Source organism: Ovis aries, chromosome 18 (assembly GCF_016772045.2).
Source record: "Ovis aries strain OAR_USU_Benz2616 breed Rambouillet chromosome 18, ARS-UI_Ramb_v3.0, whole genome shotgun sequence".
Classification (NCBI taxonomy): domain Eukaryota; kingdom Metazoa; phylum Chordata; class Mammalia; order Artiodactyla; family Bovidae; genus Ovis; species Ovis aries.
The window spans coordinates 67,585,721-67,605,135 of record NC_056071.1 but is presented as its reverse complement, the minus strand read 5'-3'; the positions used below and the strand labels follow the sequence as shown (position 1 = coordinate 67,605,135).

Below are 19,415 nucleotides of genomic sequence, written 5' to 3'. Positions count from 1 at the left end.
ACACGCCATTTCTCACCCCCACCTCTGCACATTCCCCATGCCCCTCAAAGCCCAGTGGGGGTGCCTGCCCTTGAGCCGCTCCAGCTGTGCCCACATGAGCCTGAGGTCAGCCTCCAGCTGCCTCCTCACCCCAAGAGACTCCAGAGTAAGAGCCCCGGGTCACACCTGCCACTGTGCCGCCTGGCGCACACACACCCCCACCTGCGTCTGCACACAGAGACATACACACAACATCAGCGTGTTACCACATGCACACACACACACACACGCACCCCCGCCAGTGTGTCAGCTGTGTACACACACCCCCACCTGCATCCACACACACCCCCACCTGCGTCTACACACACCCCCGTCTGTGTCTACACACACACGCACCTCTCAGAATGTCACCTCACGTACACACACCTCCATATGCATCTACACACACACACACACACCCCTCCACCGTGAGGCCCCGTGCCCCAGCCTCCTGCCTTGTCCCATGGGAATCATCTGAACTCTGAAACCTGATGTAGCCTCAGTGGTGTGGTGTCTGTGGTGTGGTGTCCCTGGGGAGCCCAGGCTGTAGAGTGGTCAGTGTGAGTGGGAGAGCGAAAGAAGAGGGGCAATGGACTGAATGTTTCCCCCGAGATCCTGTGTTGAAGTCCTCAGCCCAAATGCGATGCCACTCAGAGGTGGGGCTTTGAGAGAGGATGTGGTCCTGATGGTGGAGCCCTTTGGGAATGGATTGCCGTCCCTGTTGGGACCCCCAGGGCTCTCAGCCCTCCTGCCTCAGGGCACAGCAGGGAGCTGCCACCTATGAACCAGGAAGCAGCCCCCACAAGACACCGAGTCTGCCAGCACCGAGACCTTGAACTTCCTGCCCCAAGAACAGTGAGAGCATGTCTGCCATCCACATGCCTGTGGTGCCCGGTCAGAGCAGCCAGACCCACTAAGACAGGAAACTCCTGGCCAGATGCCCCCACCCCAGGACCCAGCTGGGTTGGCAGAGCAACACTTGGGCTACTGAGATGGGGGAGGGACCCACCACAACCTGGGTGTGGGCACGTGAGACCCCATGCACTTGCTACCAAAGCCCCACCGTGAGCTCAGCCTGCATGGGGGGGCCCGGGGACTGGCCAGGCCCGGGAGTGAGGTTCCTGTGGCATCCTGGCGGGGGCTGTCCTGGCCCACAGGCTCCTGGCACCGCAGTTGCCAGGGCACCAGGCAGCCCAAAGCCGCAGGGTCAGTCAGCCTGGTGGGGAGGGGTGGGGAGAGCAGGTGAGCCGCCCCCAGGAGGCTCTTACAGGCATCCCCAGATGTGTCTGGACCCCTGAACAAGCGAGGGAGCCAGAACGGGCGCCCATCTGCCCACTGCCCCTGTGGGCTCGCTAGACTGCTCTGCAGGCTGGGGTCACTGGGGCCAAGGCCTGCCCAGACCCACCGAATGGCCCAGCTGCGGGCTGTGGCTAGGGGCCAGTAAGTAGAGGTGTCGGTCACAGCATTAGCGTAACTTCAGGCTGGGGGTTAGTCCCACCATCACTACCTCCAGGCTCCCTTCAAACGTAGGCTTCAGAGGACCAAGCCAGAGGAGAGGCCGAGGGGGGATCAAGCCGGTGAGGAGCCAACAGCATCAGGGGCACAGACAGACCCGGCAGGGCACAGTCACGGGACAGGGCTGACACACCAGCTCGCAGGCAGCTGGCTTCAGGCTCCTTGAGTGTGTCCTCATCCTGGGGGCACGCTGGTGACTGTCCCCACGGCTCACCACGCACCCCCTACAGCTCTGTCCCTCGGTGCAGTGATGCTCCCCTCCCACCGGCCTTGCCTCGGCTGCAGGAGCGTGCACGGCAGCATCCGTCACAGCCCACACCTGCTCCGTCCCTCCACCCTGACAATGGCAAGTTCCAGAAACACCTGCTCCTTCAGCCTGGATCCCAGGACAGAGAAGCCCAGACAGCGTGCAGGAGACACGGCTGCAAAAGAGGAATATGGCCTCTGACACCGCAGCCTGCTCACCTGGGGCCGGTATGGTGGCCTCCTGGTGAGAGCTGGCGACACAGTGGCCCTCAGACGCCACTGAGCAACGTACGCTCAACGAGTATAAACACGTCTGACGTGTGCAGAGTCCTGACTGCTCCAGAGTTTTCAGAGACTGTCAGGGTTGTCAAGAGAAACAGAGCCAACAGGACAAAGATGACTCGTGCGCCGCACAAATCCGTAGGACACAGCCACACGCAGACGCACGCGCAACGAGAGGCGGAGCTGGGAGCACAGCAAAGCGCGGCCTGGGCATCGGCGACGCACGCGTGTCGACGCACAGGGACGACGGGCTCTCTTCCGAAGGCCTGGCTCTCTGCTAGCACGGGGCTGACAGGCAGGGCTCACACGCGCGGGGCAGGCCAGTGGGCTGGAGGCTCAGCCAGGAGCGGCTGCTGCTGTCCTGAGGAAGAAGCCCTTCCTCCCCGAGGAAGCCTCGGCTCTGTTTTCAGGTCCTTCACTGGTCACATGAGGCTTGCCCATGTCGCAGAGGGTCAGCTCCCTTACTCAGAGCCCTTTGGTTGTAGACGTTAACCACGTGTACAAAACCCCTTCACAGCAACACCCGGACTAGCGTCAGAATGAATCGCCTCACTGAGTGGGCGTGTGAGACTGACCCTCACAAGGGCCTGATCTCGTTTGTGCCCACGGCACCCCACGAGGCCGGGGCACTGCCACTACCTTACCACTGAAGAAAGTGAGCACCTGCGGCCCCTGTCCGTGGGGACCCCCTGCCTCTGGCAGGAGGGAGGTGCCAGGGCTTCATCTACGTCTTCTGAGCCCAAAGCTCACGTTGTCACCATTGTCCACACTGCCTCTTACAGAGACCCTGGGAGGCCCTCCCGGTCAGATTCCTGCCCTCGGGACAGGCTGCCTGAGGGCATCCATCCAGCCGGGAGGCTTTCAGAGAGAAAGAAGCCCTGGAAGGCCTGTGAAGGTGCGTCTGTTTATCTGCTGCACAGCTCCTCCCCAGACAGCAACTCTGCCATCAAGCCAGCCCCCGAGTGTCCCTGATGGATGACACAGGCGTGGCCTCTGACCTCAGGAAAGACAGAGTAGGGCAAAGCCAGGTGTCGAGTGAGCTGTCCCACAAGCACCGACGTGAGGGCTGCCACGGCCAGTGCTATGAAGGGGAAGCTGGGGCAGGAGGCCCTAGAGCCAAGGAAACAGCCCCTTCTGCGGGGTCAGGGCAAGTTTCCCAGGGCACGCCCTGGAGCAGAGCCCTGGGGCAACGGCGCGGCTGCCTTGGGTCTGCTGGTCAACGCCTGGTCTCCCGCCCTCCAGGCCACAGGACTTCCTGGACTCGGGCTGCGTGAGGCCACTTGGGAGGACATCGCAGTGACCTGCTGAAGAGCAGGTTTCGAAACACGGTCTGAGGACGAGCGGACACACAAAGGGCACTCCTCACAGGGCAACTCACTCTCTAGTGGGCCACACCCAGTGCAAAGCAGAGTTCACAGTGCCGCGTGCATACAGCTGAATCAGGGGTGCAGAAATGAGTTGATAGCGGCTTCCCTGGTGGCTCAGATGGTAAAGCGCCTGTCTACAATGTGGGAGAGGGAAGATCCTCCGGAGAAGGCAGTGGCACCCCACTCCAGTACTATTGCCTAGAGAATCCCATGGACAGAGGAGCTTGGTAGGGTACAGTCCATGGGGTCGCAAAGAGTCGGACACGACTGAGTGACTTCACTTTCACTTTCACTTTTCCTTGGTGGTGCAATGCAGGGGACACAGGTGAGCTCCTTGGTTGGGGAACTAAGATCACACACGCCATGGGGAACTTTGCCCGTGCACCACAACTGCTGAGCCCGCAGGCCACGATGAAAGGCCCCACGCCAAGACTAAGAGCAACACAGCCGAATAAATGAATGCCTTCTGGAGGGGCTTTCCTCACAGCTCAGCAGTAAAGAATCTGCCTGCCCCTGCAGGAGACGCGAGTTCCCTCCCTGATCCAGGAAGATCCCACATGCCCCAGCCAACTAAGCCTGGGAGCCGCAACTGCGGACCCTGCGCTCTGGAGCCCAGGGGCCGCAGCTGCTGAAGCCCACGCACCTTAGTGCCCGCGCTGCACAGCAGAAGCCGCCACAGTGAGAAGCCTGCGCGCCACCTCCAGAAAGCAGCACCCGCTCACCGCAACGGCAGAGGCCCAGCACAGCCAGAATTAAAGAGATAAAAATGCGTTAAGAAAGGAGTCTACAGATGGGAGGCAGGGAAGAAACAACTCTCCTTCCAAAACAGAATTTGCATTGCCATCGATTATCCATGGCTTATGGAGTTATAAAGTAGCTCAGAGACCGCGAAAATCATAGAGCCCTCTAGGATCAGACAGCCTTGAAGGGTATGCAAGACAGCACCTTGCTTTCCACAGAAAACACAAGAAGCAGCCCTTTGGCCCACTGCCAAGTCTTTCACAGTTTCTCCTACTAACATGCACAACAGAAAGAGATCCAGAATAGAGAGAGAGCTCCTGCAAACCAATCAGAAAATCAAACACTCTGGCAGAGAAGTGGTCAAGAGAATTAAACAGAGGTTTCACAAAAGATGTCCAAACAGCCCTCAAACGTTTGAAAGGAAACATGCCAGTTACCAGGGAAATGAAAGTGAGAACCCACATCAGAGAAAGTTGTTCTGATTCCAGCACAGGTGGGGCAGCCTGGCCCAGACTAACCCCTTGCAACTAATAACTATAAGCCGTGGGAGGAAAAAGAACTATCTGAAAAAGGATCTGAAGGCACTGGGGAATGCCCAAAAGACACTGGAGACCCTCTGAAAGGTTAGTCTGAGGGGGTACCTGTGGCCAGGCACCAGGTGTGGCTAGGATACGAGCAGGAACCGCAGTCGGCACAGCGTCGCATCACAGGACGCAAGGCTGCATGCAAGGGCAGCTGGGGCTTGAGGAGAGGAGTCCAGAAAAGGAGGGAGCCACAGAAAGGGAGCCCCAGCCCTGCAGCGCACTCTGCCCAGATCTCAGCTGGCCCCTTCCCTGCGCATGTGTGGGGAAACTCCAAAGGGCCTGGGGGAGGCACCAGCAGGAGCTCAAAAAGGACTGAGGCGACCTGAGCTGCCGCCAAACACAGGAACGGTGCCAGAGCAGACAGACTGGAGCTAACTGCCTCCCAACAGAAAATCAGTCCTTGTCTGAGGAAGAGCGCACAGTCCATCGCCTCTGTTACGTTCAATCTGCAGCACCAAGCACACACTCAAAAGTCACTGCTTGTGCAAAGAAACAAGGAAATGCGACCCACAGTCAAGACACAAGGTTGTCAATGGAGCAGATAATCTCTACAGAAAATGTTCAGACTATTTACAAGAACCAAATCAAAATTCTAGAACTAGAAGTACAATTCTGAATTTTTTAAGTCACTTGATGAGCTTCACAGCAGATTGAAGACGCTAAAAGAAAGGTCAGAAAACTGCATTTCGGTATAGAGGTATTCTGTATTTATTATAGATATTCTAATGTGTTACATACGTAAAATACATTTTAGATAATATATAGATACACATTGAATCTGTACTTTATACATCAATAAAATGTTTTTAATCCAATTCAAAGAACACAAAGAAAAATATTGGGGAAAATAAAGAAAAGAGACTCAGTGTCCTGCAGGACACTGTGAAACACTTGAAAACACGTAAAACTGGATGGAGCCCTAGAAAGGGACAAGCGATAGAACGGGGCGGGAAAAGGTTCCCAATGTGGCCAAAGTATCAATTCACAGATTTAAGAAGCTCAGCCAGTTCCTAACAGTAAGTACGATATGATGTGCCATGTGGAGGCATATTGCTCAGGCTGATGAAAACCAGAGATGAAGAGGGTGCCTTGAGAGCAGCCAGGGAAATGACACGAATGTACAGGAAGCAAGTCACGTCTGGCTTCTCACAGGGAGAAGCGGTGACCAGAAAACAGTAGAATGGGGAGTTTCAGCCAGAATTCTGCATCCAGGGAAAATACCATTGCGAAATGAGATGAGCATATGATAGACATTTAAAGACACACAGGGCCTGAGGAAGCGCATTTCCAAGAGGCCTGCAGTAAAGGAAAGGCTAACAGAGAAACTTTGTGCTGAAAGGAAATGGCACCAACTGAAAACTCAGACCTACAGGATGGAAAGAGGAGCTTCAGAGATGGCACAGATGCAAGTGCAAAAAATTATCTTTCTTCTCTTCGTTTCTTGAAAAGATAATTGATTGTTTAAAAATCACCAACAGTGTGTTATGGGGGTTTTAATATGTATGGACGCAGTATACATGACGATAGCGCAGAGGATGAGTCCATAAATGAAACCAAAGTTTTCACAGATCTAATGACTTATGTGAGGTAGCAAATATTTAATCTAAGTTCACTGTGGTGAGTTTGGAATGCACAGTATATAGTCACGAAAACCATAATGCAAAGAGACTCATCTAAAAAGTCAACAAGGGAACTAGAATGGAAGGCCAAGAAGTACTTATCGACCCAGAAGACCGTAAGAAAGAAGGAATACATCTGACAGACAGGCTGTAGAGGCGTTCCCATAAGACTGGAGATGTGTAGTGGGAATCCCTAATAATGTACTTTCACAGCCTTGAGAAATCCCACAGAAATAGGATCTGGAAAAACAGCAGATATTAAGAAACTGTGGAATGATTAACTTTCAAACCCCAAGGCCAGACCCGGAGGGAGTATGACTGGCATCATGAAAACATGGACCTTGGAACACTGGGTCGGTGCCAGGTGTGAACGCTGCCTGTGAACTTGCTGATTGTTCCCGAGACTAGACCGGAGGAGAACGGCCTGGGGTGTAAACAAGGAGACCTGGACTACATCAGTGTCGCCCAGGACATTCAGGAGGACATGATTAACACAGCAGGTGTCTTGAGAAAGATAGGGTTTGAGAAAGTCTTGAGGTCTGCAATTAGGAATAAAAGCTGGACTCAGAGTGTACTCTGCATGCCAGTCCAACAGAGGCTGCAGGTCCCCTGACCCATTGCACCAGATTTCGTATCCTGTCTTCATTCTCGTCGCTCGCCCCTGGACCATTAGGGCAACAGAGATGAAGCAAGTATGCCCGTCCCTCCTGCCATACTATTGTGCAGTGCTTTTCACACATGTGACCTGACTATTTGTGGACAGTGAAATCAAATCAGAGAGCTACCTTTTTTAATAAAGAAAGAGTGAAAAACCTTTATATGGTTTCACAATAAAGGTTTTTAAATAAAAAACCTTTTGTAATAAATAAAGAAAATGAGAAAAATCTATGCATTGTATACAAGACTAAATATTTTCGTGAAACTTTTGTTTCAGTTACATAAATAAATATACATAACATATGTTATATATAAATAATGTTGGGCTTCCCTGGTGACTCAAACAGTAAAGGAACTAGCTGCAGTGCAGGGGACCTTGGTTCAATCCCTGGTCGGGGGGAAGATCCCCCCGGAGAAGGAAATGGCAACCCACTCCAGTATTATTGCCTGGAGAATTCCATGGACAGAGGAACCTGGCAGGCTACAGCCAACAGGGTTGCAAAGAGTTGGACACAACTGAGCGACTAACACTTTCACCATTCTTTCATAAATAATGTATGCATGTGAATTACATTAAAATGTGAAACAAGGACTGTGGTCGAAACAGCTTGAAAGATCATCATTTAATAGATTATTGGAGGTCCTGGCCAATGGTACATGACAAGAAAAAAGAAACGGCTGTTTCGATTGAAAGGAAAGATGTGAAATAGGTATTATTTGCAGATGATATGCTCATTTCCAAGGAAAAGCCAACACAATCAGCAAACTGTTAGAACTAACAGGAAAACCAGCACAATTCCTATGCAAGACCAGTTTACCAAGAGTGGTCATGCTCTTCCACGTCAGCAAAGCCTACTAGAAACTGCGATCGAAAAGGCAGCACAAGCCACAGCAGCTCAAGGAAGAACCAGAAAAGAAAGTCCCAGGTCTTTTAAGGGAAAAGTCAGATTCCACTCAAGGGCATGAAAGAAATCTGAGTGGCTGGAGAAATACACCAGTCAAGAAAGGGACGGCTTATTAAAGCATCATTTGTCTCCCAGACTAAGAGATACAGTGTATGCCAAATCAAAATCCCAGCTGAGCTGGTTGGTTGGTGGGTTGGTGGGATCCATTTACAGCTTAGACCATTTTGAAACATAAAGCAAAGAATGGAGGGTTTGGGGGAGACTGTCCGCCTCAGTGTTAGCACATATCCCTAACCGTCACTGAAAATGATGGTCTCACACACAAATGAGCAGACCCAAGGACTAGGAGAACACTCGGAAACAGCCTGGCCGTGCCTAGGAGCTTGGACTACAGTGAGTGTGGCGCTGTCGGGCAGCAGGAAAGCTTCTGAGGTGACCGCGGAAACTGGCTTCTTCCATGGAGAAATTCAACCTGCATTTCTACTCCACAGCAGTTGCGAGGTGAGTGGGTGGGGGGGGAGCCTGCTGGAATCCAACACTTACATCAGAAAGGCCAGCTTGAAAGCTGGAAGGAAAGGACTGGCCGAGGCTGGCAAAGAGTAGAGGCAGCATCTCCCTGGTGCCGTGTGCATGCCCCCAGCACTCCACAATGGGACCTTGTCTGGATATGAGGTCTCTGCAAATGCCATTTGCTTAAGGACCTTGAGGTTAGTTCACACTAGATTTCAGAAGCACATCAAGTCCAACGGCTTAAAGCAGGAGGAGCTGACACAAAGGGCAGATGGCCGTGTGAGGATGGAGGCCAAGACTGGATGCCACCAGGCACTGAGAGAGGCAGGAGGGCTCCTCCCCTGGAGCCTTCTGGAGAGTTCAGACTCCCAGAACTCCCATTTCTCTGGCTTTAAGCCGCCAGCTATGTGGCCTTTGTTGCGGCAGGCCCAGGAAGCTCACACAGCAGCCCCAAAAGTGCAAGCTGCAGGGTAAATGGCCGACGAAGCGGTCATGTGGAAATCGATAATTTCTGTTCAACGAAAAGGATTCAATAAGCAGCATTAACAGCCAAGGGATTAACCAGGAGAAGCTTATCACAAGTTGAAAACTAGCAAGGGGGAACTTTGCTGCTGGCCCCCCGGTTAAGACTCCATGCTCCCAATTCAGGGGGCCTGGGTTCGATCCCTGGCCAGAGAACTAGCTTCCACGTGCCACAACTAAAGATCTCACGTGCCACAGCTAAGCCCCAGCACAGCCAGATAAACATATATATTGGCTGGGCACCAAGGCCTCTGCCCTGAGTGTCCACAGCAGGAGAGAATGAGCAAAGGGATGCCGGGGTAGGCCCAGGCAGACAGGCCAAGCCCCAGCCCCACTCACACAGTGAAGGCTGCAGGGCCTGACACCACCTGGCGGGAGGCTCCCCAGTGGCGCTCTGGCCTCCCTGTGGTTTCTCTGAGAACCCTGGGTCCTTCCAGGGAACTCAGTGTCCTCCTGTCCACCTCCCATGCACCATCTGTCCCTGGGGCCAAGGGGGGAGGGGTGGCACAGGCCAGAACAATCTGTTCTGGGGTCCTCGGGGCCCCAGCTCTGTGCACTGGGTCCACCCCCAGGCATCCAGCTGCCCCTCTGGGGTCTTCTGCCCTCCAAGGGGACCAGGCCTGACAAGGCCTCTGGCATGCAGACCTCCAGCCCAGGACGTCCTGGGTCCAGGGGACAGGGTCCTGTAGCCCAGGTCCATGGCAGGGAGGCAAGGCTGACACTCAGCCATCACCAGCTGAGCCACATTGGTGAGCATCTGCGGGGGACCAGCTGCCCCACAGGTCAAAGGTCACCGCTGTCCTCACACCCTGGGCGGACAATGGCAGCCCAGGGGGCACGGTCCACCCCAGGCTCCAGGGAAGCTCGTGTCCAGCCTTCCCCAGGCCAGGCGGGCTGTCGCTCCCCTACCTACACCCAGCTGGACTCACGGCCCCGCAACACTCAGCCAGGGCCACCCCAGTGGGCCAGACTCCAGCCTGCTCCTCCTGGCAGTGTGCCCTCGGGTAGCCCCAGGATCCACCGCAGGCTCTGGGGCCACCAGGCCTCGACCTCTCGCTCTCAGGGTGGCCTCGGGGACAGCGGTGGTAGTGCCCGCTGCCCTGTCCCTTCCTGGCTATCACACGACCACAGTGCATGCCAAGGGCTCACCAAGGCAGCTGGTGGCATTGAGGAGAGAGGCCACGAGCCAGCAGCAGAGGCCAGGGGGTGAGGCCACAAAGAGGAGCCTGGCCTGGGACCCGCCATCACTCAGTCGACTTCCCAAGAACAGAGAGAGAAGGGAAGTTCCAGGGCTGCTGAGGCCTCCGGGGGTTCCCAACCCATTTTTAGCTGAGAGCAGTGAGGCAGAGCTCCCCCAATCCCCGCCCAGGCCCTACCATCTGGATGTAAAAATATCAGCAATGAGTCTTAACGATTCACCTCACCCAGGAGCCTATCCCGGGATCCTGCAGATGTCCACCACTGGCCAGACGGGCCACATCAGCCATGGAGACATGACGGAGGACCCAGCACCTCGGGCGCCCCAGTTCTTGGAGACACCCAGACCCTGCTGGGGGAAGATACCTGAACTGCCTGCCATGGGAATGCAGCCTCCAGGTCACTGCTTGTCTCTCCACTGTCCACTCCCCGCATGGGGACACAGGAAAGGGAGAAAATGCTCGAAGCCGACCTGGAGGAGACAAAGGGGTCGAGATTCTCAGACAGGTCAGGGCCAGGGCAGGGACCACACACAGGGCGTGGAAAGTGGGCTGAGCGTGAATCTGTCCACAGCCAGCCAGGACAGTGGCGGCCAGCCCAGGATCGAAAGCTGCCGGGGTCAGTCCACATGCCAGGCAGCACAGCAGGAGTGCTGCTCCCACATCGTCCGGCCTGAGCCACCCTGACCCAGGTAGGCCAGGCAGGGCTCCTCTGGGCCAAGTGCGGCTTAGTGGATGGAGCTACAAGGAGGGAGACGAACCATCCCAGCCTCAGCTGGGCCTCACTGGCCATATGGGCTGTCCTCAGCCACGTGGGACTGTGCACTGAGCTGAAGGGAGCTGGGCTGCTTGGAGTCAAGGTGATCCAGGGTTAAGCTGGGTGGACTGAGCCAGGTGGCTTGGAGAGATGCCGTCCTAAAGGAGCCAGGGTAGCCTATCTTGGCTGTCCTAGGCCAGGCTGGCCCAGCTGAGCAGAGCTCAGAGTCAGCTGTCCTGGGTTGGCTGAACTGGGCTGTGCTAAGCTGAACTCGGTGGACCTGGACTTGACTGGACTCAGCTGGACTGAGTTAGGCTGAGTCAGAAGAAACTGGGCTCAGCTGAGTACAGCCGAACTAGAAAGGCTACGTGGGTAAGATGGGCAGCCCAGACCTATCTGGGCTGGTGGGCTGAACAGGGCTGAGCTGGGCTGAACTGGATTGAACTGGCTTGAATAGGGCTGAACCAGGTTGAGCGGGGCTGAACTGGGCTGAGATGGGTGGAAAAGGGTTGAGCTGAACTGAACTGGGTTGCGCTTGTTTGAACTGGCTTGAACAGGGCTGAACTAAGCTGAACGGGGCTGAACCAGGCTAAGCTGAACTAGGTGGACCTGGACTTGACTGGACTCAGCTGGACTGAGTTGGGCTGAGTCAGAAGAAACTGGGCTCAGCTGAGTACAGCCGAACTAGAAAGGCTAGGTGGGTAAGATGGGCAGCCCAGACCTATCTGGGCTGGTGGGCTGGGCTGGGCTAGAATTTCCTCTAGTGAGTTTGCCTACCCTGGAGGGGTGGGGCTGAGTGCAGATTGGCTGGGTTGAGCTGTATCAAACTGGGCTAAGCTAGGGTGAGCTGCACTGTGCTGGGCTGAACAGGGCTGAACTGGGCTGACCTGGGTTTAGCTGGGATGAACTGGGCTGACCTGGGTTTAGCTGGGATGAACTGGGCTGAGCTGGGCTGAAAAGGGTTGAGTTGGGCTGAACTAGGCTAAGCTGAGTTGAATAGGGTTGATCTGGGCTTACTTGGGCTGAACTGGGTTGACCTGGGTTTAGCTGGGATGAACTGGGCTGAGCTGGGCTGAAAAGGGTTGAGTTGGGCTGAACTAGGCTAAGCTGAGTTGAATAGGGTTGATCTGGGCTTACCTGGGCTGAACTGGGTTGAGGTTGGCTGAACTGGGCTGAACTGGGTTGAGCTTGGTTGAACTGGCTTGAACAGGGCTGAACTAGGCTGAACCAGGCCGAGCTGGGCTGAACAGGGCTGAGCTGGGCTGAACTGGATTGAACTGGCTTGAACTGCCTTGAACAGAGCTGAACTAGGCTGAGCGGGGCTGAACTAGGCTGAGCGGGGCTGAACTAGGCTGAGCAGGGCTGAACCGGGCTGAGCTGGGCCGAAAAGGGTGAGCTGGGCTGAACTGGATTGAACTGGCTTGAATAGGGCTGAACCAGTCTGAGTGGGGCTGAACTGGGCTGAGATGGGTGGAAAAGGGTTGAGCTGAACTGAACTGGGTTGAACTTGTTTGAACTGGCTTGAACAGGACTGAACTAAGCTGAACGGGGCTGAACCAGGCTAAGCTGGGCTGAAAGGGGCTGGGCTGAGCTGAGTTAAACTGGGCTGAGCTGGGTTGAACAGGGTTGAGCTGAGCTGAATAGAGCTGAGCTGGGATGAACAGGGCTGAACAGGGCTGAATAAGGCTGAGGACGGCTGAACTAGACTGAGCCAAGCTGAACAGACTGAACAGGGATGAGCTGGGGTGAACATGGCTGAGCTGGGCTTGGTTGAGTTGAGTTGAGCTGAGCTGAGCTGGGCTGAACAGTGTCGAGCTGGGCTGAAATGGCCTGAACAGGGCTGAACTGGACTGAGTTGAGCTGAGCTGGGCTAAACTGGGCTGAGTTGGGCTGAACTGAGCTGAGCTGAGCTAAACTGGGGTGAACAGGAATCAATGGGGCTTAGCTGGGCTGAAATGGGTTGAGCTGGGCTGAACTGGGATGAACAGGGTTGAATTGGGCTGAACTGGGATGAACAGGGCTGAATAGGCTGAGCTGAATGAACTGGGCTGAGCCTGTGGGGGGCGCTTCAGAGGGGGCTGAGAAGGGCCTTGAGGGATCTTCATCCTCTCTCAACGGGACTGTAGTTGGAATTCCCTGGGGGTCCACAGGCAGAGAACCAGGGGGCCTGGGCTGTTCAGGGGAAGAATGGGGTGAGGGGGCAGCCGTGATGGAACAGCTCAGGGACCTGAAGGGCTAATCCACTGGCTTCAGGGAGCAGGGCCCAGAGGGCAGCAGGTGTATCCACCCACAGGATGCCCACAAGGACTGGGGTGATTTCTGGGAAGTGAGGGGCCTTTGGATCCCCAGGGGGATTTGAGTTAGGGTTGGGGGTGGGGAAGCAGCCTGGTGATTCCTGGGCATCTCTGACCCAGGCCAAGGCTAAGGGTGGGCAGAGGGGACAAACTCGTGGTTGCAGGGGTTCTCAGGGTCCCTAATCTCCAACAGGGGTCTGAGTAGGGGCAGAGGAACAGCCTGGTATCTCCTGGAGGTCTCTCCGGTCCCCAGGCACTGACAGGGGTCATGGGCTCTGAGCACCCACCTCCAGGAGGTGGGTTGGCACCTCCACTCAAGTGTCCTGTGTCCAGGCACTCAGGCCAAAGGCAGTGGGGTCCCTGGTGGGGTCAGGAGGTGGAGCACAACTGTTCACTGGAAAGGTCCCTGGTGGGGTCAGGAGGTGGAGCAGAGCTGCTCACTGGAGGGGTCAGGAGGTGGAGCACAACTGCTCACTGGAAAGGTCCCTGGAGGGGTCAGGAGGTGGAGCAGAGCTGCTCGCTGGGGGGGTCCCTGGAGGGGTCAGGAGGTGAGAAAAGGACCCAGAAGAAGCCATCTGTCCCTCAAGGCTGGAGCAGAGTCCCAGTGTTCCCTGAGCCAGACCACCCCACCTCAGCTCCACAGCCCACCCCGGGTGAGCAGTCAGACTGGCACGTATGGGTGACAGTCCTGAGGCCAGCGCTGACCTGGTCCTGTCCCCACAGTCTCCAGCCAGCATCCATCCATCTACCCCTTGAGGACCTGTTGCATAAAAGAAACCTCTGTGGCCCTGGGCTGCCTGGTCAAGGACTACTTCCCAGGGTCAGTGGCTGTGACCTGGGACACAGCGCCCCTGGACGGGAGCACCCTGACCTTCCCTAGCATCCAAATGGCGAACTCCAGTCTCTACGTCACCACCAGCCAGCTGACCGTCTCGGGCGAGCAGCCCAAGCAGTTCACCTGCAGTGTTTTCCACGCTGAGACTAACACCACTGCCATGAAGACCGTCAGCACTGGTGAGCCAGGGCTGGGGCAGCTGGGAGTGGGGGGCGGGCCAGCCAGGCTGGAGGAGCAGGGAGGAGAGGCTGGGGGTCTCCGGGAGACCAGCCCCACGCCTGCCTCCTCTGCCCCCAGAGTGCGCCAAGAACTTCAGCGACCCCTCGGTGAGGCTCTTCTACTCCTCCTGTGACCCCAGCGGCGACACCCACACCACCATCCAGCTCCTGTGCCGGATCTCCGGCTACACCCCAGGCAAGATCAAGGTCACCTGGCTGGTGGACGGGCACGAGTCCAAAGAACTGTATGCACAGCCCGGCCCCGAGATACAGGAGGGCAATCTGACCACCACCTACAGCGAAGTCAACATCACACAGGGCCAGTGGGTGTCCGAGAAAACCTACACCTGCCGGGTCAACTATTACGGCTTCAACTTCGACAACCACGCCCGCAGGTGCACAGGTACGGCCCTCACCTTCGCCAGCACTCAGACACCAGGGGCTCAGGGAGGAGGGTGGTCAACCTCACACGGGCCCCTCTTGCACACAGCCGAGTCCGAGCCCCGCGGCGTGAGCACCTACCTGATCCCACCCACCCCCCTCGAGCTGTACGTCAACAAGTCGCCCAAGATCACCTGCCTGGTTGTGGACCTGGCCAGCACGAATAACTTGAGCCTGACCTGGTCGAGGGCAAACGGGAAACCTGTGCACGCAGACCCCCTCGACATCAAGCATCAGTTCAACGGGACGATCACCGTCACGTCCACCCTGCCGGTGAACGTCATTGACTGGGTTGAAGGCGAGACCTACTACTGCAAAGTGAGCCACGGCGACCTGCCCAAGGATATCCAGAGATCCATCTCCAAGGATGTTGGTGAGTGGCAGGCTCAGGGGAGGTAGGTGGGCCTCCTGAGAGAAGCCTGGCTAACCACACACCTGTCCGCAGGCAAGCGTGTGGCCCCCAAGGTCTACGTGTTCTGGCCAGACAGAAAGGAGCTGGAGAATCAGGAGGAGCTCACCCTCACCTGCCTGATCCAGAAATTCTTCCCCAAGGACATCTCTGTGCGGTGGCTGCGTAACAAGGAACTGATGCGGGAAGGCCAGCACACCACCACGCAGCCCGACAGGGCCGACAACAACAGCCTCGCCTTCTTCGCCTACAGCCGCCTGGCGGTCCCCAAGGCCAGCTGGAAGATGGACGATGAGTTCACCTGCCAAGTGATCCATGAGGCACTGCCCAAGACTAGGACCCTGGAGAAATCGGTGTTCATTAACAGCGGTAAATAATGCCCGCCCTCCCACGCGCCCCTCTCCCGGGGCAGGGGAGGGGCCAGTGGGACTTTCTGTCCACCGTCAATAAACACTCTGGTGCCTGCTCAGAGCCCTGGGCATGCCTGTTCTTGGGGCTCATGGGCTGTGGGTCAGGGTCGGGGGGGATGTCCCAGCACAGAGAAAGGGAAGGCTCGGCAGGCAGACAGGGCTGAGGCAGGGCTCTGTCCAGCATCACTCTCCATGTCGAGGCCCTCCCTCTACCCCACTATGAATTCTGCCCACTCAGCAACTTCTAAGAGCCAGAGGGCGGTCCTAGGGGAGGGACCACAGAGGCCTCAGCCTTTTCTGGGGGTCTCAGACCCCCAGGTGGGGGGCCTCCACCCGAGGCTCCTGCCAGCCCCTCTGGACACAGATAAGCCCCCAAGCTCCCAAGTCCAGCTGCTCACACAGAGGCCCTCCAGATAGAGAAACAGGTCAAGTCAGACCCGCACACAGGCGCCAGCATGCGGGTCCCTCCACTGTCACCTCCGGGGCACAAACAGGCCAGCTGCGCACGTGGGCTAGTGTGGGGTCTGCTTCTCTGCCCCCCCCGAACTACCCCCTACCCATGCGGTCCTGCTGGGCTGGGCTCCGCGTCCAGTGCCCCATCTTGCTGCTCAGCCTCACTCCACTCTGAATCGGTCTGGGTCCCAAGCACCCTCAGGCCACCATATCCACTGGTGCCAAGGCTCCACACCCATCTACTGCCAGCCACAGGCAGCATGCCACACACTCACAAGAGGCCCATCCTCTCACCCAGAACATACCCTCACACCTTCTCACCCAGGCCACACCCTCTCACCCAGGCCACACCCTCTCACCCAGGCCACACCCTCTCGCCCAGGCCACACCCTCTCACCCAGGCCACACCCTCTCACCCAGGCCACACCCTCTCACCCAGGCCACACCCTCTCACCCAAGCCACACCCTCTCACTCAGGCCACACCCTCTCACCCAGGCCACACCCTCTCACTCAGGCCACACCCTCTCACCTTCTCACCCAGGCCACACCCTCTCACTCAGGCCACACCCTCTCACCTTCTCACCCAGGCCACACCCTCTCACCCAGGCCACACCCTCTCACTCAGGCCACACCCTCTCACTCAGGCCACACCCTCTCACCCAGGCCACACCCTCTCACCCAGGCCACACCCTCTCACTCAGGCCACACCCTCACACCCAGGCCACACCCTCTCACCCAGGCCACACCCTCTCACCCAGGCCACACCCTCTCACTCAGGCCACACCCTCTCACTCAGGCCACACCCTCACACCCAGGCCACACCCTCTCACCCAGGCCACACCCTCTCACTCAGGCCACACCCTCTCACTCAGGCCACACCCTCTCACCCAGGCCACACCCTCTCACTCAGGCCACACCCTCACACCCAGGCCACACCCTCACACCCAGGCCACACCCTCTCACTCAGGCCACACCCTCACACCCAGGCCACACCCTCTCACCCAGGCCACACCCTCTCAGGCCACACCCTCTCACTCAGGCCACACCCTCACACTCAGGCCACACCCTCTCACCCAGGCCACACCCTCTCACCCAGGCCACACCCTCTCAGGCCACACCCTCACACTCAGGCCACACCCTCTCACTCAGGCCACACCCTCTCACCCAGGCCACACCCTCTCACCCAGGCCACACCCTGTCACCCTGGACCCTGGACCCTCCCTTGCCCCACGTGGTTCCCTGCTGTGGTCCCAGCCTCCCAGGCCAGCCCTTCTCTGTCAGTTGCACCCCACAGATGACCAGCTGGATGCACAGACACATGGGAGCACACACGGACACGCACACTGACACACATGGACACACACGGACACACACACTGACACACATGGACACGCACGGACACGCGGACAGACGCACATGGACACACACCTGAGCGCACACAGACATGGGCACAGTCACAGAGACACGCGTGTGGGTGCCCGTGTGGACAGCACACAGGCACCGCCGCACGCACACAGAAAGCACCACGTGCACAACCCACACCCTGAAAGGAGCCCAGAGTGCAGGCTGTGCTGGGAGAGGAGGGGCCCAGCCCCGGGACAGGACGGGCAGAGGGCTGCGGGCAGCTCTGGATCCCCACAGGTTGGGCAAGGTCCGCATGTCTGGGCACAGCTCTCGGGCGCCCCTTGTGATGATCTGTTGACTCCAGGGGCCATCCCGGGTCCAGGCTTCTCCTGAGGGCTCCAGGCAGGGAGGCCAGCCCCATGCTCTTTGAGGGGCCCCCAGGCTGACGAGAGTGAGGCTGAACAGGAATGGGACCCAGGGAGCCGGGCTAGGCAGCCAAGGGCCATGCAGCTGATGGAAGAGGACACTCCCCGGGCCAGGGGCCACCACCTGCCGTGGAGCAGGAGTCGGGGTGGGACAGAGGTGAGGAGCCCACAGGGTCGAGTGCAAGTGACCAGCAGTCAGTAGAAAGCTGTGCAAAATGGTGGGAGACAAAACCCCAACCACCTGGGGGTAGAAGGATGGACGGCAGGGCCCGGACTCCCCCACGCAGCTGCCCGCGGCTCAGGGGCCTCCGCCCCCATGGCCAGGCCAGCTGGAGGGGCCAGAGGGGAGGCCACCCGGACCAGGGCACCAGGCCCAGCTCCCTCCACTCCCTAAAGGTGGCCAGGCCGGTCCTCCCCACCTTGACGCCAGGCCAGGGGGCTGACCACCGCTGCCCACAGAGCTGGCGCTCGAGGACCTGTGTGCGGAGGAAGCTGAGAGCGAGGAGCTGGAGGAGACCTGGACCAGCCTCCTTGTCTTCATCGTGCTCTTCCTGCTCAGCGTGAGCTATGGCGCCACCGTCAGCCTCTGCAAGGTGGGCACGGACGCCCCACTTCCGGGCGGGGCGCCCCAAGAAGGGGAGCCCCAGCTGGGCTCAGAACCCGCCTCACATGTGCCTTCCCCCAGGTGAAGTGGGTCCTGGACGCCATCCTCCAGGGGCAGCCCCAGGGCTCCCAAGACTACACCAATGTCACGCAGCGCCCGCTGCCTCCTGGCGTCTGAGCATCCTTGCGGCTGCCAAGCTGCGCTGGGAAGGAGAAAGGAGCCGACAAGCACTGAGGGCCTCAACGACCAGCATGCAGGCGTCCAGACAGTCCAGCCCAGCCTCAAGGTCACGGCAGCAAGGAGGCCCATTCACAGCTCCCACACCCACCCTACTTAGGGAAAAGTCCCAGGAGAGCATCTGCCCCCTCCAGGGACCTGGGCTGGGAGTGGACACTGACCACCCTAGGCTCCTCCCAGGCCCCTGCGGTGGGGACCACATCCTGACTAACAGAAACGCCCCCAAAACACAGGGAGGGCCTGGAGCTCACAGCCCACCCCACGCTCAGAGTCCAGAGCCCACCTAAGACTCAAGAGCCCCAGTCCAGCCCAACCAGCATCTGAGTCCAGCCCAACCAAGACAAGAGCTCCCTCCCCAGCCTCTGTCCTACCTCCTTGCCCCAGGTCCAAGGGCCCTGCCCCCCACCCCTGCCCTGTCCCCATGTCCACCCTCCCTGCTGCCCACCCCCAGGCGCTGGGCCTGCAGAATAAGGGGGCAGGGAAGCCCTTCTGGGGAGAGCTGTGGGGGCTGCAGGCAGGGCCTCCAGAGTGGGAGGCAGGTCCCACAGCATAGGGGCGTTACCCCAGGGCCTGCCCCGCGGCCGGCTCAGCCCAGGCAAACAGCCCAAACACCCCACTCCCACTCAGCCCAGCAGCCCCCCCCAAACCTCCCCCACTGTGGCCTTGTCTGACCTCTCTCCCCTAACTTTTCCAAGTAAAGTTCATTAAAGTAAAAAATCCCATGAGCATACTTCAGGGGAGGTGCCTGTGGTCCCATGGAAGTGGGAGGCGCCTCCACCCAAGGAGGAAGGCGAGGAGCAGAGAGAAGCAGGCAGAAGGCAGCTC

At 57.9% G+C, this 19,415-nt stretch overlaps 1 gene segment (V, D, J or C); it reads left to right on the top strand.

Moving 5' to 3' along the window:
• Window positions 1-15,587, top strand: part of LOC101107738 (immunoglobulin heavy constant epsilon-like) — a 131,100-nt gene extending 115,513 nt beyond the window's left edge. Inside the window, 4 exon segments of the C gene segment in view lie at window positions 13,937-14,227; window positions 14,346-14,669; window positions 14,757-15,080; window positions 15,153-15,587. Of these exon segments, the coding sequence occupies window positions 14,101-14,227; window positions 14,346-14,669; window positions 14,757-15,080; window positions 15,153-15,493 (1,116 nt within the window).
• The last annotated feature ends 3,828 nt before the right edge of the window (window positions 15,588-19,415 follow it).